We start from the raw sequence: 27,226 nt of genomic DNA, 5'->3' as shown, positions 1-27,226 counted from the left end.
GCTTGAATGATTTTGAAGTGCTGAGTTGGAAATTGATAGCACTTAACTCTCTTTGAAGTGATTGATGTTTTTAAACATTGTGGTTATAGCACTTGAGAGTTACTCATACATGAAGGGAGATAAATGAAGCAAGGCTCAAAGCTGTCAATCACAGCCCACTAATAGAAATTAATGAATGGCTTGCAGCTAAAGGATCTGAGGGGTTTACATACAGGTGAATCTGTCAGTGTCTATATGCGTGATCTTCTTGGAGATCCTCTCCACTTTGAGCGGGCAGTTTGCGGTGTCGATGCTAGCCATGATGTGGAGATGCCGGCGTTGGACTGGGATGGACACAGTAAGAAGTCTTGTCAGTGTCTATATGCGCGATCTTCTTGGACATCCTCTCCACTTTGAGCCCTCAGATTCACCTGCACTCTGAAAGTTAGTGATTCAAAACAAACCTGTTGGACTTTAACCTGGCATTGTAAGACTTCTTACTGTGCCCACCCCAGTAAAACGCAGGCATCTCCACATCTGATTAAAAAGACAGCAGTAGATTGACAAAATCGCTGATAATGCACCAAAGGACAACATTTCACAGCTGAGGATGTGCAGTTTTCTAATATGCACTGTTGGGTCTCCTGAGTCTTTTGAGAAGAGTCCCTTGATCTAGGATAATTGGGAGAATCAAAGGTGTGTAAAAGCACTGGTGTAGAAGTCAATGGTAATGCTGGAGTAAGTCCAGTTTTCTGGATCATTAGGAAAGGAGTTTGGGATATGCGTACATTGGGATCCGAGGCTTTCAGGATCAGAAAGCTCGAAGTAGTTCTAGAATCAGGTTGCAGCCTAGGAATTTGTGAGCAAGAGAAGGTGGCCTGTAATCGGGAATATGGGGATAAATTAATGGGGATTGTTGGAGACCACTGGGATGAAGAGTGGTGTTTTACAATAGTCTGGCTCAAACCTAGCATTATTGAGAATTGCTAATACCTAGCCATCTTGCAGGGGGAGTGATGGAGGGCTGTGGGGATGATCCAACAGCCTTGTGAGGGAAATAAATCCAGGAGAATTAAATCTGAATGTCCTTTGGTCTTTTTTTTAAACATTAGGTCCAAACCCTCCATTGCATTTCTGCCCTTCTTCCTCTCTTCTGTATCTTCGGAGACCCTTTACTATTTTCTCCATTATAAGCTGGTTTCCATCTTTATTTTCCTGCTTGAAAGCATTTAAGGGTAACTGCTTCAGAAATGAAACGGACGGCAGTGTGTAGTTTCTTGTTCTGCATATGCCAGGCACATGTCAGGAATCTGTGCCCCCAGCCTGTGAAATTTGTGAATTTTGCAACTGATAAATTCAAAGAAACAAAAGTTACATTTATAAACTGGTCAAAAGTTCATTGATAAGCAGTATCTGAGCTTTTATGTTAATAAAGTTTTTAAATAGTTGAGAAGAGTTTTTCTGTTAGCTGATTTTCTTTTAATGGAAATAAAGAAGCAAATGACTAAACAATTGGTCCATTCTTGATAACAATAAATCTCTGCTTTCTTTCGTCCACAAAAAGGCTACAGCCCAAATTAATCACAGTTAATAATTCACCATAGAATGCAGCATGTGTAAATAATTAACTGTTAAGTAGAAACATTGGACCGAATCATCTGTGGCGTGGCAATCACCATCGGATTGCCACTCACTTCTATTTTCCTACCTTAGTCTGGAGCTCCACATTTCTCACTCAGACTTCCAACCCAAACCTGCTGAAAAATGTGCACTTTTGCTGCTCTTGACGTCCTTCAGTGCAATGCAGGAGCGTTGAGGAAAATGCCCCCTTTTTAGGCACTAGTTACTAGATACCAGTAAATTTAAATGTACCAGCTAGGAGAGAAGGTAAGTGGGTGAGGGGGTAAGGATCAGCTGGTTCAGAGTGGTGTTGTTGGGGGGTGGGGGTTAATCAGAGTGGGGGTAGCCAGGTTGTTGGGAGCATTAGTCTGAGAGGTCGGGGAGAAGTCAACGTGGTGGAGGTTAGTTGAAGGGATGTTCAGGGGGAGTCAAGAGGGTAGTTACTGAGGAGGAGGGGATCTAGTTGCACAAGCAGGGTGATGGGGAGTCAGTAGTATAGATACTCAGGAGTTATAACTAGTTTTAATCCTAACTTTTGCTGGGTAATTATTCTGCCAAGTAAGTCAGAACCATCTGAAGTCTTCATCTTTGGGGGGTTCCTGATGCAGGGTAATTACCCAGTGGAAGCTGTAACTTCCTGGGAAATTCTCACGGAGTCCTCAATGGGACTTCAGAATGGTCCTCGAGTGCATCTTCCCGGGATACCTCCAGGGTGCATCCCTCTGAGGAACAGAAGATCTGGGCCATTGTACAAAATGAGTGGCTGTCTTGTAATATTACTCGATGGCAGGTAACAATGAGTAAGACAGGACATGCAGGTTCAGAACTTGTGTGTGTCCAAAACCCAGGAAATATTGGGATAGGCAGGTCTAAGAAAATATAGAAATTGTAGGCAGAGGACAGATTTTAAGTGGCAGGACTTGACAAAAGATAGACTTTGGCAAAACATATTCAACAGAAACAGTCAATGTTATGGATAACTTGGATAAATGTTTGGAAATCATTTCAGTTCTAATTTTTCATTTGTGGTATTAATGATATTTTAGGTTTATCTATGGTGGTTGTCTGCAGGAAATAGCATATCTATTCAAAGAAAACATGGAAGGCAGAGTTGAAAATATATTTAACTTTAAATCTATTCATAAAATTTAAATATTTTTCAATTAATTAATTTAAAGATTTTTCAAGGCCGATCCCGAATGCTTACCGGATTAACTGGTGTACGGCACAATTTCAATTCTTGGACGATGTTGAATGACCTTTTCAGCTCGTGTAGCGTTCCGGGTTTACAATTGGTCTTGGTGTTTCAAGACAAGTGAGGAGGGCTAGGACATGTCTTATCTAGATGAAATTTTGCCAGTGCTTTTTTTTTTGCCAGCCCCCACCTACATATACCCTGTCAGAATGTCCATTTATGCATTACCCTGTCAATGCTGACCTGCATTGGCTTCCTATTTCCCAGAAGATTCTCCTCCTAACCTTCAAATTGCTCTAGTCCTGGACTTCCGGTTGCGACATGTAGGTGGAGGTTTGACGTTGTGTGACTCCAGCGAGAGTTCTCATTTTTGTGACCCAATTCACCCGGTTTGGGGGGGAACTTTAATATGAGCTGTTTTCAGTAAAGTTGTGGGAATTGGAAGATGTCGAAATCTCAACGAAAGAATACAGCACAAAGAGGAATGGACACTAGTCCGCCAGTGGGTCAGTGTTTGGTGCGGAGTTCTGTGGTAGGAAAGAGGGCGAGAGGAAGCTCGCCGAGTGGGGCTGCGTCCATTATGGTGGACACGCTGGCTGAGGTGACGGCGGTGGAGTTCAAGCAGCAGTTTGCCAAGCATTTTGAGCTGCATGGGAAGGATATGATGGGAACGCTTAAACAGCTGTTGGAGGATACTCTGGCCTCAATAAAGGAGGCGCTTAGACATCGGAGATGGTGCGGGAGCATGGTGAGGTGTTGAAGGGGGCGAAGCAAGCATTTACGTGGCACAGCGACCACCTCGCATCAATGGGAGAGGAGCTGTGGAAGGTGGAGGAAAGTAATAAAGGGCTGAGAGCCAAAGTGAAGGACCTGGAGAACAGGTCACGGCGGCAGAATCTTCGGATTGTGGGACTGCCTGAAGGACTGGAGGCTGACTGAGTACTTTTTCGGGCTATTCATCAGGTTGTTGGGGGAGGAGGAGTACACCTCACTCTTTAAGGTGGATAGGGCTCCTCGGCCACTACGGTCATAGCCAAAGGTGATTGATTCACCAAGAGCTGTGATCGTCTGCTTTCACAGCTGTCAGATGAAACAGAGGGTCTTGAGATGGGCCAAACAGAATCGGGAGGTGAGTTGGGAAGCCAGTGATATTTGTATAAATCAGGACGTCATGGTGGAGCTGGCAAGAAGGCGAACGGCCTTTAATAGGGCGAAGAGTGACGTGCGGTTTGGCGTGGTCTGCCCGGCAAAGTTGAGAGTTACGTATAACTCCAAGGCCCCTTGTTCTGAGACAGCGCAGGAGGCACAGGCATTCATGAGGGCTGAAGGACTGGGGCTGAACTGAGTTGGACTTTGATTTCTTAGGTTGTGGTTGGGAGGGGATGGTTTGGCCATGGTGGGATAATGTGTCGGGATTTTTTTTCGCCGTTGGTTGGATGTTTAGCATGTTTGATTGTTTAGAAGGGCTGAGTGTGGGGGGTGTTCTTTGTTGGTCTTTGTGTTAGGTATGTGGGGGAAGGGGGCTCTGGTGGGAGCCACTTTGCTCGCAAACTTAAGTTGGCTACTGAATGGGAGCGAGGTGGGGGGGAGGGGCTGCGATCGGTCAAGCCTGTGTGGACAGGTTTTGACAGGCCTAAGAGGTGTGAATGGTGGGGGATGGGAGTAATAATAAGAATAATCCTTATTGTCACAAGTAGGCTTACATTAACACTGCAATTAAGTTACTGTGAAAAGCCCCTAGTCGCCACATCCCAGCGTCTGTTCGGGTACACAGAGGGAGAATTCAGATAGTCCAAATTAACTAATAGCACGTCTTTCGGGGTGCAGAGTGGAGTGGTTTCAAGAGGAAGTGGTTGGGGGTGGGGGGGGTTTCTGCGATGGGGCGGTGGAGAGAGAGGGGAGGTGGTTAACGGTGACTATAGGCAGGACTTGGTCCCATTCGTGGAGTGAGGCGGGGGGCCATTTTGGGTGGATGGTGGGCCTAAGACATTGGCGGGGGGGACAGGTATGCCCTGCGGGGATGGTCATCGCTGATAGGGTGAGGGGAGGGTGAGAGACCCTCAGTCCGAATGTTAACGTGGAATATGTGGGGTTGGGTGGGCCGGAGAAGAGGGCCAGGGTCCTTTCGCATTTAAAGAGCTTAAGAGCTGATGTCGTGCTGTTGCAGGAGCTCCAGCTGAGGATGAAGGACCAGGTAAGGCTTCGGAAAGGTTGGGTAAGTCGGGTGTTTCACTTGAGCTTTGATAGCAGGACCCGGGGGATAGCAGTATTGGTGGATAAGAGAATTAGTATCCAGATGGAGAAGGTGCTGGTGGATCGGGGGTTATAGTGACGGGTGGTTTGAAGGGGAGGTTAGTGGTTTTGGGCATGAGGAAAGCGTTATACTTGGCGATTGTTGTTTCAGATCATGCTTCGCATGATGTGATCTAGGAGAAGGGGCACTTTAAAGAGTTGGTTACCATCAACTGCTAAGATGCGGGGGGGTTTGGGATGGGGGTTGGGGATTGACTGGTAGAAGGAGGGTTCTTTTGTTATTCTTTTCATTGGGGGTTTTGTTTTATGTATAAAATGTTAAAAACTGAATGAAAATATATATTTTTTAAATTGCTCTAGTCCTCTATACTCTCCTGCAAGGATTGGCTCTCTGACCCTGATTTACTATGCATCCATGAATTCCACCTTCAAAAGTGGAGCCTTCAGCCACTTTGACCTACTGTTTGCGATTCTCTCATCAAACACCTTCACGCTTCTGAAATAAAACCAGAAAATTCTGGATAAACTTAGCAGATTTGGCAGTATCTGTGGAGAGAAACAGTTAATGCCTTGAGTTCATATAATCCTTCTCCAGAATATATGCTCATATTGAACTCAACGTTAACTGTGTTTCTCTCTACGGATGCTGCCAGACTGCTGAGTTTATCCAACATTTTCTGTTTTTATTTCAGATTTCCAGCATCTGCAGTTTTTTGCTTTTACCTTCACACCTCTACCTTTCTTTCCACCAAACTCTTTGATTACGCTTTCAGTTAACTCTTCGAAGACACTAACTCCACTGCAGCTATGACTGCTCCTTTTCTTCTCTGTGAATGTCCCTGTTTGTGGGTTTTATCCAGTAATAACTCCTGGAAGATGTATTTGCTGAGATATTGAACAATTGGGTTGGCCCATTATGCTGCCAACATTCTCTAAAAGTGGTCATATGCCATTTAGCTGAAACACTCGATAGTTACTGGTCATTATGGAATGAGTTAGTGCCTTTAGAAGAGAAAAAAAGAACATTGGAGGGAGGCTCTAAGGTAGCATTTCCTTGAAGCTTCTGACTAGGCATCAGTGTTGATAATATCTACTTTAATAAAAGGGAGCACAGTAAGAAGTCTTACAACACCAGGTTAAAGTCCAACAGGTTTGTTTTGATGTCACCAGCTTTCGGAGCGCTGTTCCTTCCTCAGGTGAATGAAGAGGTATGTTCCAGAAACATATTTTTAGACAGATTCAAAGATGCCAGACAATGCTTGGAATGCGAGCATTATCAGGTGATTAAATCTTTACAGATCCAGAGATGGGGTAACCCCAGGTTAAAGAGGTGTGAATTGTGTCAAGCCAGGACAGTTGGTAGGATTTCGCAGGCCAGATGGTGGGGGATGAATGTAATGCGACATGAATCCCAGGTCCCGGTTGAGGCCGCACTCATGTGTGCGGAACTTGGCTATAAGCTTCTGCTCGGCGATTCTGCGTTGTCGCGCGTCCTGAAGGCCGCCTTGGAGAACGCTTACCCGGAGATCAGAGGCTGAATGCCCTTGACTGCTGAAGTGTTCCCCGACTGGAAGGGAACATTCCTGCCTGGTGATTGTCGCGCGATGTCCGTTCATTCGTTGTCGCAGCGTCTGCATGGTCTCGCCAATGTACCACGCCTCGGGACATCCTTTCCTGCAGCGTATGAGGTAGACAACGTTGGCCCAGTCGCACGAGTATGTACCGCGTACCTGGTGGGTGCTGTTCTCACGTGTAATGGTGGTATCCATGTCGATGATCTGGCACGTCCTGCAGAGATTGCCATGGCAGGGTTGTGTGGTGTCGTGGTCACTGTTCTGAAGGCTGGGTAGTTTGCTGCAAACAATGGTTTGTTTGAGGTTGCGCGGTTGTTTGAAGGCAAGTAGTGGGGATGACCTTGGCAAGATGTTCATCTTCATCGATGGCGTGTTGAAGGCTGTGAAGAAGACCCCAGTCCAACGCCGGCATCTCCACATCATGGCTACCATCGACACCGCAAACTGCTGGCTCAAAGTGGAGAGGATCTCCAGGAAGATCGCGCATATAGACACTGACATTAAGTTTCTACAAAGATGCAAGAAAGCAGACAAGATCCCGAAGGGCTACAGATCACAAATCCACTCAAGTCGACCTACAACACAGACTACGCTGAGAGACTCTGCCGTCGCACCTCTCTCACACTCCTCAACCACCTCGTACGCCAGCTCTACAGCAGACGACGCAACCTGGAAACCAAGAGAGAGGCCATATTCTCAACTTGCGCTCAGGACGCAGCAGACCAGCTGCGGAACACCGCCAAACAGATGAGACAACAATACTATGCCACCTATATGCATACCAAGAACAGGAAGCTTGAGAAACTCGGCATCACCACCAGCAGCAACCCCCGGTACCACAGTAGAAAACAATACAGGGAAATCTATTGTCAACTTGTCAGACTACACCCTTCAACCAGACAAAATCGAAGTCCTCAGCAGGGTGCTCAATTTCTGCACCACCACCAAAATGGACCCATCAGTCTCGCGGCAGACACGGAGGAATTCATCAGGCGAATGAGGCTCCGGGAATTCTTCCACAGACCCCAAGAGGCCAACAGCGAACCCAAGCAGACTATCAATGAACCGGAACAGCAGACCGAGAGATCTGCGGTGCGACAACCGAAGAGGAAAGAGTCGAATTGGACCCCTCCGGAAGGCCGCTGCCCTAGACTCGACATGTATGCTCAAGCCGTCAGGAGTCCCGTCAATGCCAGATTCATCAGTCGCATTCACAAGACAGCCCCGAACATCACCCAAGCACAACGCAATGCCATCCGCGCTCTCAAGACCAGCCGCAGCATCGTCATCAAACCAGCAAAGGAGGGGCCACTGTCATACTGAACAGAACGGACTACTACAAAGAAGTATACCGACAACTGAACAACCAAGAACACTACAGACAGTTACCCGCAGATCCGACCAAGGAACACATCCGCCAACTTAACAGACTGATCAAGACCTTGGATCCAGATCTTCAGAGCACCCTACGTGCTCTCATCCCACGTACTTCCCGCATTGGAGATCTCTACTGCCTCCCGAAAATACACAAGGCCAACACACCAGGCCGTCCTATCGTTTCAGGCAATGGGACCCTGTGTGAGAACCTCTCTGGCTACATCGAGGGCACCTTGAAACCCATCGTACAAGGTACACCCAGCTTCTGTCGCGACACGACGGACTTCCTACAGAAACTCAGCACCCATGGACCAGTTGAACTAGGAACATTCCTCGTCACAATGGACATCTCGGCACTCTATACCAGCATCCCCCATGACAACGGCATTGCTGCAACAGCCTCAGTACTCAACACCGACAACTGCCAATCTCCAGATGCAATTCTGCAACTCATCCGCTTCATTCTGGATCACAATGTCTTCACCTTCGACAACAAGTTCTTCATCCAGACGCACGGAACAGCCATGGGGACCAAATCCGCACCCCAATACGTCAACATCTTCATGCACAAGTTTGAACAAGACCTACTCACCGCACAGGACCTTCAACCGACGTTATACACCAGATACATCGATGACATTTTTTTCCTTTGGACCCACGGCGAAGAATCACTGAAACGACTACACAATTACATCAATAAGTTCCATCCAACCATCAGACTCACCATGGACTACTCTCCAAAATCAGTTGCATTCTTGGACACACTCGTCTCCATCAAGGACGGTCACCTCAGCACTTCGCTTTACCGCAAACCCACGGATAACCTCACGATGCTCCACTTCTCCAGCTTCCACCCGAAACACATTAAAGAAGCCATCCCCTATGGACAAGCTCTCCGTATACACAGGATCTGCTCAGACGAGGAGGAGCGTAACAGACATCTACAAATGTTGAAAGATGCCCTCGTACGAACGGGATATGGCACTCGACTCATCGATCGACAGTTCCAACGCGCCACAGCAAAAAACCGCACCAACCTCCTCAGAAGACAAACATGGGACACAACCGACAGAATACCCTTCGTCGTCCAGTACGTTCCCGGAGCGGAGAAACTACGACATCTTCTTCACAGCCTTCAACACGTCATCGATGAAGATGAACATCTTGCCAAGGTCATCCCCACACCCCCACTACTTGCCTTCAAACAACCGCGCAACCTCAAACAAACCATTGTTTGCAGCAAACTACCCAGCCTTCAGAACAGTGACCACGACACCACACAACCCTGCCATGGCAATCTCTGCAAAACGTGCCAGATCATCGACATGGATACCACCATTACACGTGAGAACAGCACCCACCAGGTACGCGGTACATACTCGTGCGACTCGGCCAACGTTGTCTACCTCATACGCTGCAGGAAAGGATGTCCCGAGGCGTGGTACATTGGCGAGACCATGCAGACGCTGCGACAACGAATGAATGGACATCGCGCGACAATCACCAGGCAGGAATGTTCCCTTCCAGTCGGGGAACACTTCAGCAGTCAAGGGCATTCAGCCTCTGATCTCCGGGTAAGCGTTCTCCAAGGCGGCCTTCAGAACGCGCAACAACGCAGAATCGCCGAGCAGAAGCTTATAGCCAAGTTCCGCACACATGAGTGCGGCCTCAACCGGGACCTGGGATTCATGTCGCATTACATTCATCGCCCACCATCTGGCCTGCGAAATCCTACCAACTGTCCTGGCTTGACACAATTCACACCTCTTTAACCTGGGGTTACCACTTCTCTGGATCTGTAACGATTTAATCACCTGCTAATGCTCGCATTCCAAGCATTGTCTGGCGTCTTTGAATCTGTCTAGATATATGTTTCTGGAACATACCTCTTCATTCACCTGAGGAAGGAGCAGCGCTCCGAAAGCTAGTGACATCGAAACAAACCTGTTGGACTTTAACCCGGTGTTGTAAGACTTCTTACTGTGCTCACCCCAGTCCAACCCCGGCATCTCCACATCATTCATAAAAGGGAGTTATGAGTTGAAGGTAACTTAGGCTGTAAGATGAAACTGAAAGACTCCTAGACTTATCAAGTCTGCATCATCTGGTTGACAATAAAACTTTGCATATTGTTCACTCCACCTTGTATCAAAATTGTCTCCTATGTGAGATAAAAAACAAAGAAAAAAAGCTGCAGCCAAATTGGGGCAAACTACAGGACATTTGTCTCTAATTCCTTAAATCAGTTGCCTGTGAATGGTACCCTGTGGAGTATAAAAAATAATAAGAATCGCTTATTGTCACAAGTAGGCTTCAATGAAGTTACTGTGAAAAGCCCCTAGTCGTCACATTCCGGTGCCACATTAAATGTGGTAAAAAAGAAAGACTTGTATTTATAATAATGCCTTTCATGATCACAGGACACCCAAAAAATGTTACAGCTAATTAGGTATTTTAGAAGCGTAATCACTGTTGCAATGTAGATATGTAACCAATTTGGATAACAAGCTTTCACAAACAACAATATAATTTCAAGATAATCTGTTTTTATGATGTTGATCAAGGGACGATAACTCCCATCTTCAAAATAGTGCCATGGGAGTGCAGATGGGGCCTTGGTTTAATATCTCATCTGAAAGATGGTAGCTCTGGTAGTGCAGCACTCATCTGAAGTGTCAGCCTTGATTTTGGTGCTGTAGTCCTGGAGTGGGATACGCTTGGGCAGGCAGATATTCCTTCCATCATAAGATTGACAAAGGATCAGGCTTGGGAGCAAAGAGAAACTATGAAAATAAAATTGGGGAAATGGATTGTACTTCAAATTATTGTTTGGCTTCAACATCTTTATGTGGACAATAGGTTTAGAACAGTTTAAGCTGGGACAAATAGATGCTTGTTTAATTCATAGCCAGCCCTTCTCAAATTGCAAGAGTCACCGTGATTATTGACAAATACATTTTGCAATATTGCTTATGATGCTGGTGTGGTCAACTTTCCATTTAAAATTCTGCTGAGCATTTGTGATTGAACATTCTATATGATTGTGTATTTCTGATACCCAGATGAGGAGGGAGAATCCAAATCTGTCCCCATCTCCGTATTCCCTGCCAATTCTGCAAAACCAATCACTACAATTGAAGGTCTACATTAATGTGATTTAAATGACTGTTACCTTTATGTTCACAGTGAACAGTGAATGTTTCTCAGTTAATAAACCAATTATACTGCAGCCAATCCTTAGGCCCTTACCTTTTTACATATGCCCATGTTGGATTTTTTTCCCGATTAGAGGAATGCATTCACAGTTTCGTCTGTGACAAAAAATAATATTTTTCACAACCTCTGAGCAACAGACTCAAGTGGTTCTTTGCCAGGCTGAGAATTGCAAAGAAACAGTTGCATTGTAGTTAGGGTACTGAATTGTCAGCTAAAAGATAATTAGTTCAAATCTCGCCATCGTAATTCAGTTTAATAAATTTGGTAATTATGGACTACCACTAGAAAAATAATCATGAAAGCTGTCAGATTCACATAAAAACCCAAATGGTTCACTAACGCCTCCCTCATCCAGTCTCGTCTACACACAAATCCACTCCCACGACATGTGGTTGATGCTTAATTCCCTCTGTAGGGGCCTAACAGGCCAGTCGGTTGTACAAATGATTGCTATGAACCAGATGGCCTTCTAAATCCAACTACAGATGGGCAATAAATATGGTTATGCCAACATCGGCCACATCCTGAGGACAAGTTAACAAAAAATTGGTGACAAAAAGCTGCAAAATATCAATCAGCATTTGCTTTTCAATCTATATCCTGCATGCAAAATAATGTATTTATTGACTAACATCATCTTTCTCCATTGCTTTTCTTGGTTTTGTGTAGAGCAATTCAATGTGTGACGTAATCCATGTAATGACAGCTATGATTGAAGTTTATTCCAACAAATTATGCTTTTTATCGAGTCAAATCCTAAATGTTTAATTAAACTTAATTTGAAACATAAGGGCAATATAGAAGACAGATGCTGTTGTTAAATGTAATGGAGATGCTACATTATTATATATGATGAAACTAGATATTTATGGGTATTGGTAGGTAAAGGGCTGCAATCTCATTGCTAACTTATTAAATGTGGAGGGATCCCAAGTGGAACTGCAGCACGGTTGACAATGTTGACTCTTGGTAAATTTTACAAGTTACCATTCCCAGTACAGAACCTTGCCTACCAGACCTAATATCCCGACCCTGGATCACTGTCCGTGTGGAGTTTGCACATTCTCCCCATTTTTGTGTGGGTTTCATCCCCACAACTCAAAGATGTGCTGGTTAGGGGGATTGGCAATGCTAAATTGCCCCTTGATTGGAAAAGAAAAATAATTGGCTGCTCTAAATTTTTAAAAAAAGACGGGTCCATTCGGATTTGTGGAGACTTCAAAGTCACTCTAAATCCAGTATTGTGTGAGGAACAATATTCTCCACCGCTTATCAATGACCTGTTCGCAGGATTGGGAAGAGGTCAACATTTAAAAAGATCGACCTAAATCAGGTAAATCTACAAGTGAATATAAACCAAAAGTCTCAAGAAATTCTGAAGATCGTGACACACAAAGATTTGTTTCGGTACCGAAGATTACCGTTTAGTATCGCTTCATTTCTGGCATTGTTCCAAAGAGTAATGGACCAAATTCTGAGTGGGCTAAATGGAGCCCAGTGTTACCTGGATGGCATTCTCTAAAACAAAAAAGAACATCTTCAGAATCTGGATGCCACTTGTCAAATATTGGAGGACTACTGATTGACAGTACGCACGGTCGAGTGTGAATTTGTCCCGTTTTTACTTGAGTAAACTTTGACGGTCAAGGCTATCACATGCCCGCATCTCAGAATGTTAACCAGTTGCAATTTTTATGCGGATTGTTGAACTACTACGGAGGATTTGTTGCAAATTTGGCGAACGTTTTAAAACGCTGTGCCAGAACCAAGAAGTGGAAGTGTTTGGATCCGTGCAGGCTGAGACACATTGCTCAAATATGAAATTCTGACCTATCTCTACAGTATGACGTCTCTCCCAGTGGCGTTGGAGTGGTGGTATCCCACATCATGCCGTCGGGTGAAGAGAACCCATTGCTTTTGCATCCAGAACATGGAGCAAAGCTGAAAGTAACTGCGTGCAAATCAAAAGTGAAGCCTTAGGAAGGATGCGCCGGCCTTGGAGAAGGTCCAGATGAGGTTCACAAGAATGATCCCTGGAATGAAGGACTCGTCATAGGAGGAACAGTTGAGGACTCTGGATCTGAATGCATTAGAGTTTAAAGGTTATGGGGGGATCTCATTGCAACTTACAGACTACTTAGAGGCATAGATAGAGTGAATGTGGAGAAGATGTTTCCACTAGTAGGAGAAACTAGAACCCGAGGGCACAGTCTCAGACTGAAGTGACGATCCTTTAAAACAGAGATGAGAAGCAATTACTTCAGCCAGAGGGTGGTGAATCTGTAAAACTCTTTGCCGCAGAAGGCTGTGGTGGCCATGTCACTGAGTCTCTTTTAAGTCAAAGATAGGTAGGTTCTTGATTAATAAGGTGTTCAGGAGTTATGAGGAGAAGGCAGGAGAAAGGGAATGAGAAACATATCAGCCATGATTGAATAATAGAATCATAGAATTTACAGTGCAGAAGGAGGCCATTTGGCCCATCAAGTCTGCACCGGCCCTTGGAAAGAGCACGCTACCCAAGCCCATACCTCCACCCCATCTCCGTAACCCCACCTAACCTTTTTGGACACTAAGGGCAATTTAGCATGGCCAATCCACCTAACCTGCACATAGGTGGACTGTGGGCAGAAACTGGAGCACCCAGAAGAAACCCTCGCAGGCACTGGGAGAATGTGCAGACTCCAGACAGACAGTGACCCAAGCCGGGAATCGTCCTGGGACCCTGGAGCTGAGAAGCAACAGTGCTAATCGTGAATTGGGGAGCAGACTCGAAGGACCAAATGGACCAATTCTGCTTCTGTGTCTTATGGTCTTAGGAATTATATTTGGCGTAAAGAGATGCCACAATTCTTGTATGGAAGTGAGTTCACACTATGGATGGACAATTGTCCATTAACAACAATATTTGGACCACATACTGAAATACTGTCATTGGCAGCAAGCAGAATGCAGAGATGGCACTGTTTTTGCCTGCACACACTTGTACCATCAAGTATCGAGAATCAAATCTTCATTGTAATGCAGGCCCATAAACCTCTACGTTTGCACTATCCCTGGAATTCCAGAGATTGCCTCTATTGTATTAGAGAATTTTGCTGATAGGGACCACACATTTTATGTCAGTGACACTATTTCATGATAAGTGGAACAAAGTGAGGTAATATTACTTGACCTCAAATATTTAAATGTGACTTGCAATCCTTTAGATAAATGCACTGTATCATTAATGAATAACTGCTTGTACATTTGACTGTTTTGTGGCAATTGATGTGGTCGTTTAGGTGTTGCTCTATTTCTCTGGTTATGAATATGGCGGTCAATATGGTCGCCTTCCTTAATCCTAATTATGTTTGCTTTAGAGTCGCCAGGTATCTCTCGATACCGCCGTAAGGTTCAAACCCGAATACTGATTAAAGAGCCAATACACCAGTTAGTTAGTTCAAAGTCAATACTATTTATTTACACACACAGTAATATCTACTCATGCACAAAGTACTACAAACAAAACTATCTCTAATGCTAATGCCTAGACTTAGCTTCGGGTGCCCACTCAGTCAGAGGAACAATGGCCGTTGTTCAGATCTGAGGTTGTTGGGTTCGAAGTGGTACAGGAGAACAGCTAAGGTCACCCATCTGGTAGCGAGTGTTGACCTTGGACTTTCTTGCTTATGGTGCAGCTGGTGAATGGGTCTCTCCGTTTTGAGAGCCAAATCCAAGAGAGCGATTCTCTTGGGGGGGGGTTCCTTCTTATACCCGGAGGGGCTTCGCGTGCTTTTAGGTGGGCCTTAAACTTGGCCCCAATTAATTGGGCCGCTTCTCAATCACTGGTATTGATCATGACCAATAGAGGGGTGGGTATCCTGATGGCTGGGTGTGTCTTTGATGGCCGTTGGCCTTGCTTTGTTTATGCTTTCGGTTGGGGAACTGGCGCCGGGATGTCTGGAGCAGTATCGGTTGCTTGAATGTCTTTCCTTTATTCCCGGAGATGGGCCATCAATATGCTCATTGACCTATAGTTTCAGCTCCGTCTGGGAGCTGTCTTTCCAATATGCATACAGGCTCTGTGCCTGCTTGTTTTCCTAACATTGGCCACAGTTCCCTATATTCTTTGTGAGCATCCATTTTGTATTCTGGAAGTGCCCATCCCAGATGGCTACATGGGTTATCACCTGGCTTTTTTTAAGTATTAGCTAATCACCATTTTGATATTGCTCTGCAATCTTTTGGCAAATTAATCATTTTTGATTGACTTTGTTTAAATACTGTCAGTGATTCTTTTTTTTTCTTTTTTAAAAATGAATTTAGAGTACCCAATTCATTTTTCCAATTAAGGGAAAATTTAGCGTGGCCAATCCACCTAGCCTGCACACATTTGGGTTGTTGGGGCAAAACCCACGCAAACACGGGGAGAATGTGCAAACGCCACATGGATAGTGACCCAGAGCCGGGGTCGAACCTGGGACCTCGGCACGTGAGGCAGGAGGGCTAACCACTGTGCCTCCGTGCTGCCCTTACTATCAGTGCTGATGTGTTCTGTACTCTGCTGCACAGACGAACCAACACAGTTGCGAATGGTCCAACTCAGTTTTATTACTATCATTTATTTACAGTGGTAAACTGGTTACTGAGGTTCGATCATAACCCTAGAATCTGTGGACCTATTCCTAATACTATCTTGTAGTGGCACTCAGCACATGGTGGATGTCTGAGTGGCTTGCTATGAGCTCTGTGCCCTGAGTGTCTCCTGCTGGAATGCTCAGGAAGTGTTGTGTTCCCTGTTTTGTACTGTGTATGCTCTTGCCTGTGATTGGCTGTGGTGTTGTGTGTGTGTTGATTGATCCGTTGATCTGTCCATCAGTATGTATGTGCTATGATGTTTACCTGAATATCATGACATCCCCCCCTTTTGTACAAGAACATGTGCCTATGTGGTTCTAAATAGAGATGTGTACTGAGTGCAGCTGAATGTGTGTGTGTGCAATATCTACAGCATGTACATGGGGCTCAACTATATACAAGGGGCGATGTCGGGTGCGACATAACAACGAGGTTGTGCCATTAACAAAGTACGGGGAAATGTTGAACGACAAAAACGAACTCCTGTAACGACAAGGAAGAACAGAAACATATTAACACGGTGGTATCATGAGTTCAATGTACAAACAGGCTCATAAGTCCAGTCTAATAGGTGGGCGACGAATTCGGGTTGACCGTTAGGGTGGCACACCATTCATCACCCGGATTGACAGTGTTCACTTGCAACGGCTGGTGGGTCCTGGCTGGAGTCATCCGGTTCCCATCAATGACCGCAACACGGAAGGCTTCCCGGTCGTCGTTGTCACTGGTCTGGATAGCGTCTGGGCACGACTCGTAGTAAGAAGGCTGAATGGTCCGTACGTCCCTGGGAGGTTGTCGGAATTGGGGAACATTGGCAGGTTGAGCTGCTTGACAGCAGGCAGCATAGTGGCCCATCTTGCCACAGCGGAGGCATTGTCGGTTTCTTGCGGGACATTGCCGCTTTAAATGTGCGGCTCCGCAGTTGTCGCACGTCGTGACGTCATGGCGTTCGTTGCGCCACCGCGCATGCGCAGTTCGGTCTTGCGTCGAGCACGCCTGCGCATCACGTCCCTCTGCGTCGTTTTTGGCGTGCACAAACGCGGGAGGCCTCGAAAAGCGCGCAAAATGGCTGTCCTCGTCCAGGCCGCGGGCCGGGAGGAACTCGATCGCCTGGATCCGTTCGGCCTCATAGGACGCCTGCCTCGCCGATCCGGCCGCGTAGGACCCCTGCCGCGCCGATTTGGCTGCCTGAAATTGGGAGTAGCGGCTAGTCGCGTTTTCATGCAGGACACAGGCTTCGATTGCGGAGGCTAGGGTGAGGCCTTTTATTTTTAAGAGCTGCTGGCGTAGGGTGCCCGAGGTGACCCCAAAACCGATCTGGTCCCGAATCATGGAATCGGAGGTGGTGTCGTAACCGCAGGACTGCGCGAGGATACAGAGATGCGTAAGGAAGGATTGAAAGGGCTCAACCTTACCCTGCAGGCACTGCTGGAAGAGATACCTCTCAACTCTCGTTGACCTCTACGTTGAAGTGTTGGTCGATTTTTGAGAAGGACCGTCTTGCACTTGGTCTTGTCCTCGCCTTCCGCGAACACCAGGGAGTTGTAGACATGGATGGCGTGTTGACCTGCCGTGGAGAGGAGGATGGCGATCTTTCTGGTGTCAGAAGTGCCCTCCTTTTCGTTGGCTTCCAGGAAGAGCTGGAAGCGCTGTTTGAACAGCTTCCAATTAACGCTGAGGTTTCCAGCGACTTGTAGTGGCTGCGGTGTGCTGGCGGTGTCCATGGCGCAGGATGGCAGATTCCGGAGGATTCGTAGGTAGGTCCCACGTTACTCCTGGTACTATGATGTGTCGTGTACTCTGCTACACAGATGGACCAACGCGGTTGCGAATGGTACAACTCAGTTTTATTACTATCATTTATTTACAGTGGTAAACTGGTTACTGAGGTTCGATCATAACCCTAGAATCTGTGGACTTATTCTAATACTATCTTGTAGTGGCACTCAGCACATGATGGATGTCTGAGTGGCTTGCTATGAGCTCTGTGCCTTGAGCTGTCTCCTGCTAGAATACTCAGGAAGTGTCATGTTCCCTGTTTTATACTGTGTATGCTCTTGCCTGTGATTGGCTGTGGTGTTGTGTGTGTGTTGATTGGTCCGTTGATCTGTCCATCAGTATGTATGTGCTATGATGTTTACCTGAATATCATGACAAGTGCTTCTTGCCTGTATTTGAAATTATTGTTGCGAGATCCTTAGTGTTCAAGTTCAAACATTTCTATTGACTCGTACATTCTAGACCGGTCTTTTTAAAGTCACATGTAGCAGATAAGTGAGTACATGTGTGCATTGATCTATATCCCTGTGCTGGCTGCCCTTTCATACATTATTGGATAGGAACTATTCTCCATCATTACAAGTGTATATGAAATGTAAAACCAGACAGACATTCCATTTTTTTAAAATCGCATCATTTTCGGTTTTCAAAGGTTCTGAGAAAACGAGCTGCCACTGAACTAAACAGTTGTAGGTCATGCCTAAATAATGAGCTAGAAATGAAGCGAGTTGGTTGTTCATCCCTCATTTACTATAACTGGTGTAATAACAGAGTTTAAAGCTTGAACCTTCACAAACTGAGTTCTTGATCTTGACTCAAAAAGTCACTGGAAACACCAAATAGGGCTGGGATGCAAGGAAAGAAAACCACAGGCCAGCCCCCTTTGCTAGGTTGGCACACCTTCTGAAGAAATTCATGGGCAGGTGAAATCATTTACTTACTATTTCCCTCATCAGGATATGAATGGTGTGTGGGCAAGAGAAACTTCATCTTCTCCCCATCGCAAAGAAATATAACACAAGCCACATTTTTTAGTTTTTAGTAAAGATGTCCCCAGTCTCTTTACTTTACAAAGTGTGTTGTAGGTTCTGATAAGAGTGCTGTAACATCTGGTAGGTTTCTGCCTTCAGTTATTTCCCATTTTGCATAAATCAATGCTAAGATTAATTACAATTAATCTTTCCAATTCTCTTTTGCTTGTTATGTCTGTTACACAGAAATCCACCAAAAATGCTGCTGTCCTTTTTATGGCTTAATCAAATATACTTGCAATACCAAGGACTTATGTACTTAAAACTAATATCCATACCCTCCACTGCTTTCCATCTAGCTTATACTCTTATCCGTGTATTTTATGCCAAAATGTATCAGCTCCCACGTTTCATTGTCCAGTGCCTGTTAGGGTTGTAAAATCAAATTTAGAGTATAGTATTCAAATCATTAATATTAATGTTAAATATTTTTGAATTTTTACTTGGAAGATCCTTTATAGTCTTTAAAGGTTTACCATTTTGAATTCCTATCTATGTGACATATGAAAGAATGTTGATTAAGCAAAATAAAATTTCAATTGTGTCATGGAATATTGGATGTTCAATAAAAACTGAGTTATGGTGATTTTGTTTCTCAGGTAAACTCGCGCAGGTGATTTTTGGACACTGGGATGTTGTAACATGCTTAGCCAGATCGGAATCGTACATTGGAGGTGACTGTTACATCCTGTCAGGATCACGGGATGCAACTCTTCTTCTTTGGTACTGGAATGGGAAAAATCACAGTGTTGGTGAATACCCTAACAGTAAGTGAAGGAAAATATCTCATCTAAAGCTGTTTTTACTTGATATTTCTGTTTCTTTACTAACAATAGGCATTTCACAAACTGCAGCACGATTTGTAGTAATGTGAAACAACCAAAATGATCTCTTGCCCTCTTGAAACTTTATTTTACCCAAATGTTAAATAAGCTTATTTAAATATGGATTTTGGACAAGGTTGCACTGCATAGTGCACCATAGCTACATGTATGTACACAGAAACAAATGAATGTTCATATGGAGTAGAGAGTTCTTGTTGTATTGGGAGCACAATAGTCTCAGTATTAATTAATTCCTCGCATGACAGGTAGGAGAGGGTTCCTTCCAGAATGCTGCTGAAAATATAGTCTTGCAGTTGACTAAAAATAAAAGTATAAGACAGGCAACAGGTGCACCTTTGTCAGGGCAGCGAGTTATGTAAACCTCCTTTGTAATGGCAATATGTACAGAATTCCAAACCTCTTCCAACAACGCATCTGTTAACTGGGCCTTCTCAATAGTTGTGGTGAAATTGTGTCATGTCTGCTTACATGCATTGGAAATGTGAAACAGAAGTAAAATAATATTGAGTTCCTGTGTAAATTGTGTGTTCCCATGATATTAGGCATTTGCATTGTGATGAATTGTCAGCTCCGACTTCAGCTCTCATCCTGTCTCTTCATTAAGATTCTTAATTCATTATAAACCATTGGAGAGAAAATTCAAAATTTAATAGCATCTTAAATTATTATGGCTTTGTACTTGCTACGATCCCAGCTGTTATAATTACTGGACAAGTCCGATCCGAGAGTGAAACCTAGCTTGATAGATCCTGATTTTTATTTCAAAACTTTGGAGGAAAGTTACTGAAGAAATTCACAGGAGTCTGCTGCTGAGCATTTAATACAAAGAATAAATTGTTTATTAAAACAAGAAAAGTTGATCTGTATTACACCAGACAATGAACACAAAACAATTAAAATTCATTCTGTTCCTTTACCCCAGCAATATCTTTCCAGACACATAAACAATGAAGCGTTTCCGCAAGCATGACACAAAATCTCACCGCTTGGGACTGGTACAATTGAAAATGGTTTTCTTCTGGTGGATTACTGAGCATTCACTCGTACCCAATGACACCCAAAAGCCACACTGTAAACTCCTTGTTGGTTCAACTGCAGAGCAAACAAATGAGTTCCTTAAACTCAGTCTTCCAATTGCACCTCGACTAAACTGATCACTTTTCTTAGTTCCATAAATTATTATTCAGTTAACTATTGTCCCACTAGCTTTGCAGGTTTTCTTCTCAGAAAGCTCAAAATCCCTGTTGTCTCTCTCTGACACATACACTAAACTCCCTCTCAACTCTTGTCTTTTTTCTGTGTTTGTGTCATTGGATCACTGTCACTCGGCAATAATAACGATTTTCTACTTTGCGCTTTGATTTAGAATCACTGGACTTTCAATCCCTTTCAACCCATTTCTTTAGCTTCAGGGGTTGTAAAAGATCATAAAACAAAATATATATAATATATACAAAAAAATCCCAATGGACCTGAAATATTTTAGTCACATGTCTGCCGAGACACCCAGGCATCAAGGTTCATAAAAAAAACGTAAAGGAAACTGAAACCATTTTTACCTTTAACGCACAAATAAATTCAACCTAATATTATATGTTGTTCAGAACAGTAGCTTGGTAGAATAATTTCGCAAATAATGATTATGGATTTATATTACACTACTTGATCTCCTCTAATCATTCACATGGGGAGTAGAGACCAGGGGCGACATTCTCCGACCCCCCGCCGGGTCGGAGAATCGCCGGGGGCTGGCGTGAATCCCGCCCCCGCCGGTTGCCGAAGTCTCCGGCACCGGATATTCGGCGGGGGCGGGAATCGCGCCGGTTGGCGGCCCCCCCCCCCCCGCTCGATTCTCCGGCCCGGATGGGCCGAAGTCCCGCCGATAAATTGCCTGTCCCGCCGGCGTAAATTAAATCACATACCTTACCGGCGGGACAAGGCGGCGTGGGCGGGCTCTGGGGTCCTGGGGGGGGCACGGGGCAATCTGGCCCCGGGGGGTGCCCCCACGTTGGCCTGGCCTGCGATCGGGGCCCACCGATCCGCGGGCGGGCCTGTGCCGTGGGGGCACTCTTTCCCTTCCGCCTCCGCCACGGTCTCCACCATGGCGGAGGTAGAAGAGACTCCCTCCACTGCGCATGCGTGGGAAACTGTCAGCGGCCGCTGACGCTCCCGCGCATGCGCTGCCCGGAGATGTCATTTCCGCGCCAGCTGGCGGGGCAACAAAGGCCGTTTCCGCCAGCTGGCGGGGCGGAAATTCCTCCGGCGTCGGCCTAGCCCCTCAATGTTGGGGCTCGGCCCCCAAAGATGCGGAGCATTCCGCACCTTTGGGGCGGCGCGATGCCCGTCTGGCACCGTTTTGGGCGCCAGTCGGCGGACATCGCGCCGTTTCCGGAGAATTTCGCCCCAGGTGTAGTATTCAGGTGAATTGTGATTAGAGGGTGAGAGCTGTTTAGGATGGACAGATGTGATTCTGTCCCCATTTAAATTAATAGATTGTTTTTATTTTGTATATCAGTACCTTGAATTGAGATTATTGTTAATTAGCAAAACCTGTGGACATTTAGGAAGTAGAGTTGCTTGAGCAGATTAATTTCTATGCAATGCACACTGATGAGTTGAAAGACACAAAATGAAGGGACCACTTAGCATAGGATCATAGAATCCCTACAGTGTCGAAGGAGGCCATTCGGCCCATCGAGTCTGCACCGACTCTCTGAAAGAGCACACTACCTCGGCCCACTCCCCTGTCCCATCCCCGTAGGCCTACCCAACCTTTGGACACTAAGGGACAACGTAGCATAACCAATCCACCTAACTGGCATATCTTTGGAAACTAAGAGACAATTTAGCCTGGCCAATCCACCTAACCTGCACATCTTTGGACTGTGGGAGGAAATCGGAGCACCCGGAGGAAACACACACACACGCGGAGATAACGTACAAACTTCACACAGTCACCCAAGGCCAGAATTGAATCCAGTTCCCTGGTGCTGAGGCAACAGTGCTAACCACTGCCACTGTGCTGCCCTTACTGGAAAAATTGCCACCACTGGAAAAATTATGCATTGCAAGGTGAAAATTTTACATAGGCAATTTTTATTATATATATGAAAGTAAAAATGTCTAATTAAATTAACAATGGAATTTTGTAAAATAAAAGTGTCAATTTATCTAGGAATCATTTAAAAATTCCCAAATTTCATATTTTACTGATTCCAACACTCGCCATGTCAAGCCATTCCTGTTTTCCTTCTCTTTTGTTGCTCTGTCCCAGTTTTCTCCATGCTGCATTTTATTGCCTTTAGACAGAGTCAAATTCCATCCTGCAGTCTGCAACAACACTGCAAGCAATGCTCACCTGCGAGAGGAATAACTTCAAGTACTTCTGTAGACAGATTCAGATCCCTTTGAACATGACTATTACTGGAGCTTGCAGGTCACCAACAATGTATAGTTTTTCAGAGAGCATTTAAAAAGTAAATTAGATGTTCTGAGCTTCACACAATTACTATTTTATTTGTTTAAGCATAAGTTTCAAGAACAGCTGCTGAATATTACATTTATTTCAGTAAAAGTCTACAGCTGGTTTAAATTTGTGTATAAAATGACTTCTCCTTGAAGTTTTCGGAATCAGAAATAATGGCTTTAGTTGACCTGAAATAAAGTTTGATGATGATGACCACTATATACATAACAAGAATGTGAATTCCACAAATTGGAGATCTGGACTTTACTTTTTATATCCCAGGACCTGTACAAAGCCTTTTCTTTCAATCCTTGGGACCTGTGGAATAAATTAAAATACTGTAGTTGCCAAGTTTCTACCTGTGGAAAAAGATTTAATAATTAAGTAGTTCATGAAGGGCCTCTAGTGTTAAAGTCCCATACTGCAGCATCAGGATATTAGTCAGACCCTTTAAAATCAGAGAGAACGTAAACACTTCCATAATATTGGGTCCAGGATGCAATTTATCACTTAGCTCATAGTTATTAAGGAAATAGATGTACAAAATAGTGGGAATGGTAGCATAGTGGTTATGTTACTGGACTAGTAATCTCGAGGCCTGTCTAATGATCTGAAGACATGAATGCAAATCCCACCTGGTAGTTAATTAAATAAATCTGAAATAAAACAATATTACCAGTAATGGTAAGCACGTAACCAGTAGACTTTCATAAAAATCCATCTGGTTCACTAATGTCCTCTAGGGAACAGAATTTGCCACCTTGCTCTATTTGTCTTATATGTAATTCCAGAACCACAGCAATGTGGTTGACTCTTAAAATGCTCCCTAAAATGACCTAGCAAGTCACTCAATTGCACTGAGTTACTATGACAAAGTCTATTGGTTTGGATTTTAGGATCAGTGGTGATATAACAGCATTTATCGTTGACCTCAAAGAAAGCAGTCCATAAAGATCTAGTAGTGATCACTGTGCCATAGATTTCATCTTTTCCGACATCAATTTGGACCTTGCACCAAGTCTTCAGACAACCAACAACAGGGATGTCAGCAAGCAGCCAATTACACTGAAGAATTCTCACAAACAGCAAACCATGCACCGATTACCCTTCACTGCCAAATTATATAGATTTACATACAAGCTTAGGCAAATGTGCTTCTTACATCCATGCCACATGTATGGTTTATTATTTTTAAAAGGAAATCCTGCCAAACTAAAAACAATTTTTAATCATCTTCACACTATTTTCCTTCTGTTCTAATTTCAGCTATTTTATTTTACATGTGCCAGTTAGCCTTGCCAAGAATGAGTTTTTCGAACATTAGTTTTTAAAATTAGTAACGTGACATGCATAAATTTAGTGTTTAAACTGGCAGACTTGGTTGCTAGTACATAGCAATGCACGTAACAGTGATGATATGCAATTGTTCACATTAATAGCTAAGTCGAGGTATCTGTGAAGTGTCTAAATGTTTAACGAAAGCTGCAGCATATGTAAATGGGGGAGGGGGAATTGAGTATTCCTGAAATATCAGTTTATCATAAACAGGAATGTGTACATCATTTTCTGGCCATTCCATATAAATAGAGGGAGAAATGTGTGTTCCCGTGAAGCAAGCTTATGCCTAAGATTGAAAGTAAAAGTGAGAAAAAGCAAGATACAAAAATCTGAAAGCAAGCTATGCTATCGAAAAGTATTGAACACATAACCAGAATTACTCATGCTCATTAGATCTGGTTAAGAATTTGTTCAAACGTGCCCATCATTTGTAGCTCTAAGTTCCATATTTAAAGCTTTTGTAATTGTCTGAACCCTTGACCGTTCCAAAAAAATTACTGACACTGGTTACAATTTCACTTTTTCAAATCTTCTGATTTGTAATGTTAGAAATTTGAAGTTTATAACATTGGTATATTTTGGCACTGTGTCTTCAATTTAAGGTAAAATTAAAGGGATCTTGTGATTTGGGCTGAAGTCTGCCTGACAACATGCCTGGGTGATGAAGTTGTTAAAGATTAAAGTAAGGCGACATGTGTGTCGTCAATTGCCCCCTGAACCTGTGACATCCCAGCGATAGCAGAGAATCCTGCAACCCAGGCATCTTGTTGGACTTGGTCCAGCTCAAAGTTGATATAGTCAGCTGCCCGGGCATACGTGAGATCACGGATGCACTTGTGGGCTGTAGCTTGTAATATGCCGCATGAGTCCCAGCCTGAGCCCTGGGATGAACCGGTGGCATGTAGATTCAAGGCTGCGGTGACCTTCATGGCCACCGGAAGGGAGTGCCCTACTCCTCCATGGGTTGCCACCTCTGCGAGGACGTGGCACAGGTGCTGCGCTGTCTCTTTGGGGACGGAGTCTCCTGCGACTCGTGCTGTCCATCATCTCCTCGAAAGATGAACAACGCTTGTACACATTGGGCTGTCCCTGGCGTCCTTTCTGGGTCCCTCCTTCGTCTAATGGGCGGCTGGGTGTGTCTTCAGGGTGGGTGGTGGTCGCCTGCACATAGGGTTCTGCCTACAGCCTGCGTGGATGCTACTGGCTTTTCCGGTGTCTGGTCGCCTGGGCTGCCACCAGCATGGCAAGATCAGTCTGCCAGGGCCGGTAGAGAAAGAGCAGCTGGAGACCAAAAGTCTCTAAGTTGGACTTGGACTCGGATTGAAAAGATACATTTGTGATGACTTGCAACAAGGCTGGAAGATTCACCTAGCTTGGCACTAGAGGGATAAATTCCAGGAAAAGCCCTCACCATTAAAGACAGCCCTGAGGGTAAAGGTTACCAGGCTGGGAAAGTGAAGGAAGAGAAGTAAACTCTTGGGAGCTAAGAATCACTTTAGACCGGTTCCGGAAATAGTGAATGCCAGCTTAAGGAACAGTGTAAAGCATACATGTGAAGTGGATTTTTCAGTTGTGTTCAAAGTAAAGGTGGAGTTCTGTTCAGCTGTTCTGTTCAGTTTAAAGTATAAGCTGCTTACCAGAAATAATAATTAGTCAATAATGCTTTCAGTTTGTTACTGTAAAAATATTAAAACATGAAGTCTTGCTCATGTCATCCTTTCAACTATTAACTGGGAGTTCAAATTTTTTTTAAAAAGTTATTAATCTCCAAGGAGATAATAACAGTGGTCAGATTCACACTACTATTCATCAGGATTACATGAAAACTTTCTTTTGTATCCAAGGAGATGAAAGTTACATTAACTTTGGAATTTTAAAAATCTCTGTCTTGTAAAATATCAGGTCTCAAATTTAGTAGATGCTTCACTGGGAGCAACCACAGGAAAAGTCTATTAGGAGCAAGACATAGAATCTAACGTTTTATTTTTTCATTCCTTAGTCACATTCATAATGATGGAAAAAGAAACATTTAAACTTTTAAACTCCCATTTGTGCTTGCATAATTCTATGTAATGCAAAAAAAAACATCAAACTTCTCTGCAAACAATAGTGTGTGAAAAAGTACTTCCAGACAACAGTCTCTCATTTACTAAGGGCCATCTAGCTCAGTGCCACTTATCTTTCGTTATATCCTTCTATCCTAATTAATGTCTTTCCTCTCTGAAATGCTGCAGCAAAAATTGTTGGGGTGGACTGCAGTTTCCTATTTGCTTCAATTCTGATTTTATTCATTCTGTTGTGTGTTGCTGCTAAGCAGATGCCTGGCACTTGCAAAGGAGTGAAAAAGCCACTGGATTGGTAGTTTGATTAATACTAATGAGGCCGGTTTAGCTCAGTTGGCTGAACAGCTGGTTTGTGATGCAGTGCAAGGGCAACAACACTGGTTAAATTCTTGTTATTCATGACGTCTTCGCCTTCTCAACCTTGCCCCTCGCCTGAGGTGCGGTGACCCTCCGGTTAAATCGCCACCAGTCAGCTCTCCCTGTCAAAGGGGAAAGCAGCCTATGGTCATCTGGGACTATGGTGACTTTACTTATTTATTTGAACTGTCATTTACTGCCTTGAAATTGACATACCCTATTTCCAAATAACCTCTTTGGCTATTGACATAATCATAATGACATAATCAACAACTTAGGTTTATAAAGTTTTCTTTAATGTAATAAAACATCTCAAGGTGCTTCACAGGGACATTATAGTACAAAATATGACACCAAGCCATATAAGGAGATATTAGGCGAGACATCCAAAACCTTTGTCAAGGTGGAAAATTTTCAGGAGCATCATAAAGGAGCAGAGCAATGGAGAGAGGTCTCGGGAGAGATTTCTGGAGTGCGGGGCCTGGGCAACTGAAGGCAGGGCCACCAATTGTGGAG

General features: G+C 44.3%; 2 protein-coding genes across 3 annotated transcripts in view; one reads left to right on the top strand and one right to left on the bottom strand.

The window, feature by feature from the left end:
- The window catches only part of LOC140408620 (lipopolysaccharide-responsive and beige-like anchor protein), a 316,827-nt gene extending 297,396 nt beyond the window's left edge, over positions 1–19,431 (top strand). The window contains exon 13 of the mRNA XM_072496076.1: positions 19,241–19,431. Coding sequence (XP_072352177.1) covers positions 19,241–19,416 — 176 coding nt within the window. The 3' untranslated portion in view covers positions 19,417–19,431. The remainder of the gene's footprint in view (positions 1–19,240) is intronic.
- LOC140408621 (lipopolysaccharide-responsive and beige-like anchor protein) overlaps positions 1–27,226 on the bottom strand; it is a 1,704,725-nt gene that overhangs the window by 801,846 nt on the left and 875,653 nt on the right. The window lies entirely within an intron of this gene.

This window comes from Scyliorhinus torazame, chromosome 3 (genome assembly GCF_047496885.1).
Source record: "Scyliorhinus torazame isolate Kashiwa2021f chromosome 3, sScyTor2.1, whole genome shotgun sequence".
Classification (NCBI taxonomy): Eukaryota; Metazoa; Chordata; class Chondrichthyes; order Carcharhiniformes; family Scyliorhinidae; genus Scyliorhinus; species Scyliorhinus torazame.
The sequence above is the reverse complement of the archived record's forward strand: the minus strand, read 5'-3'. Positions and strand labels throughout refer to the sequence as shown.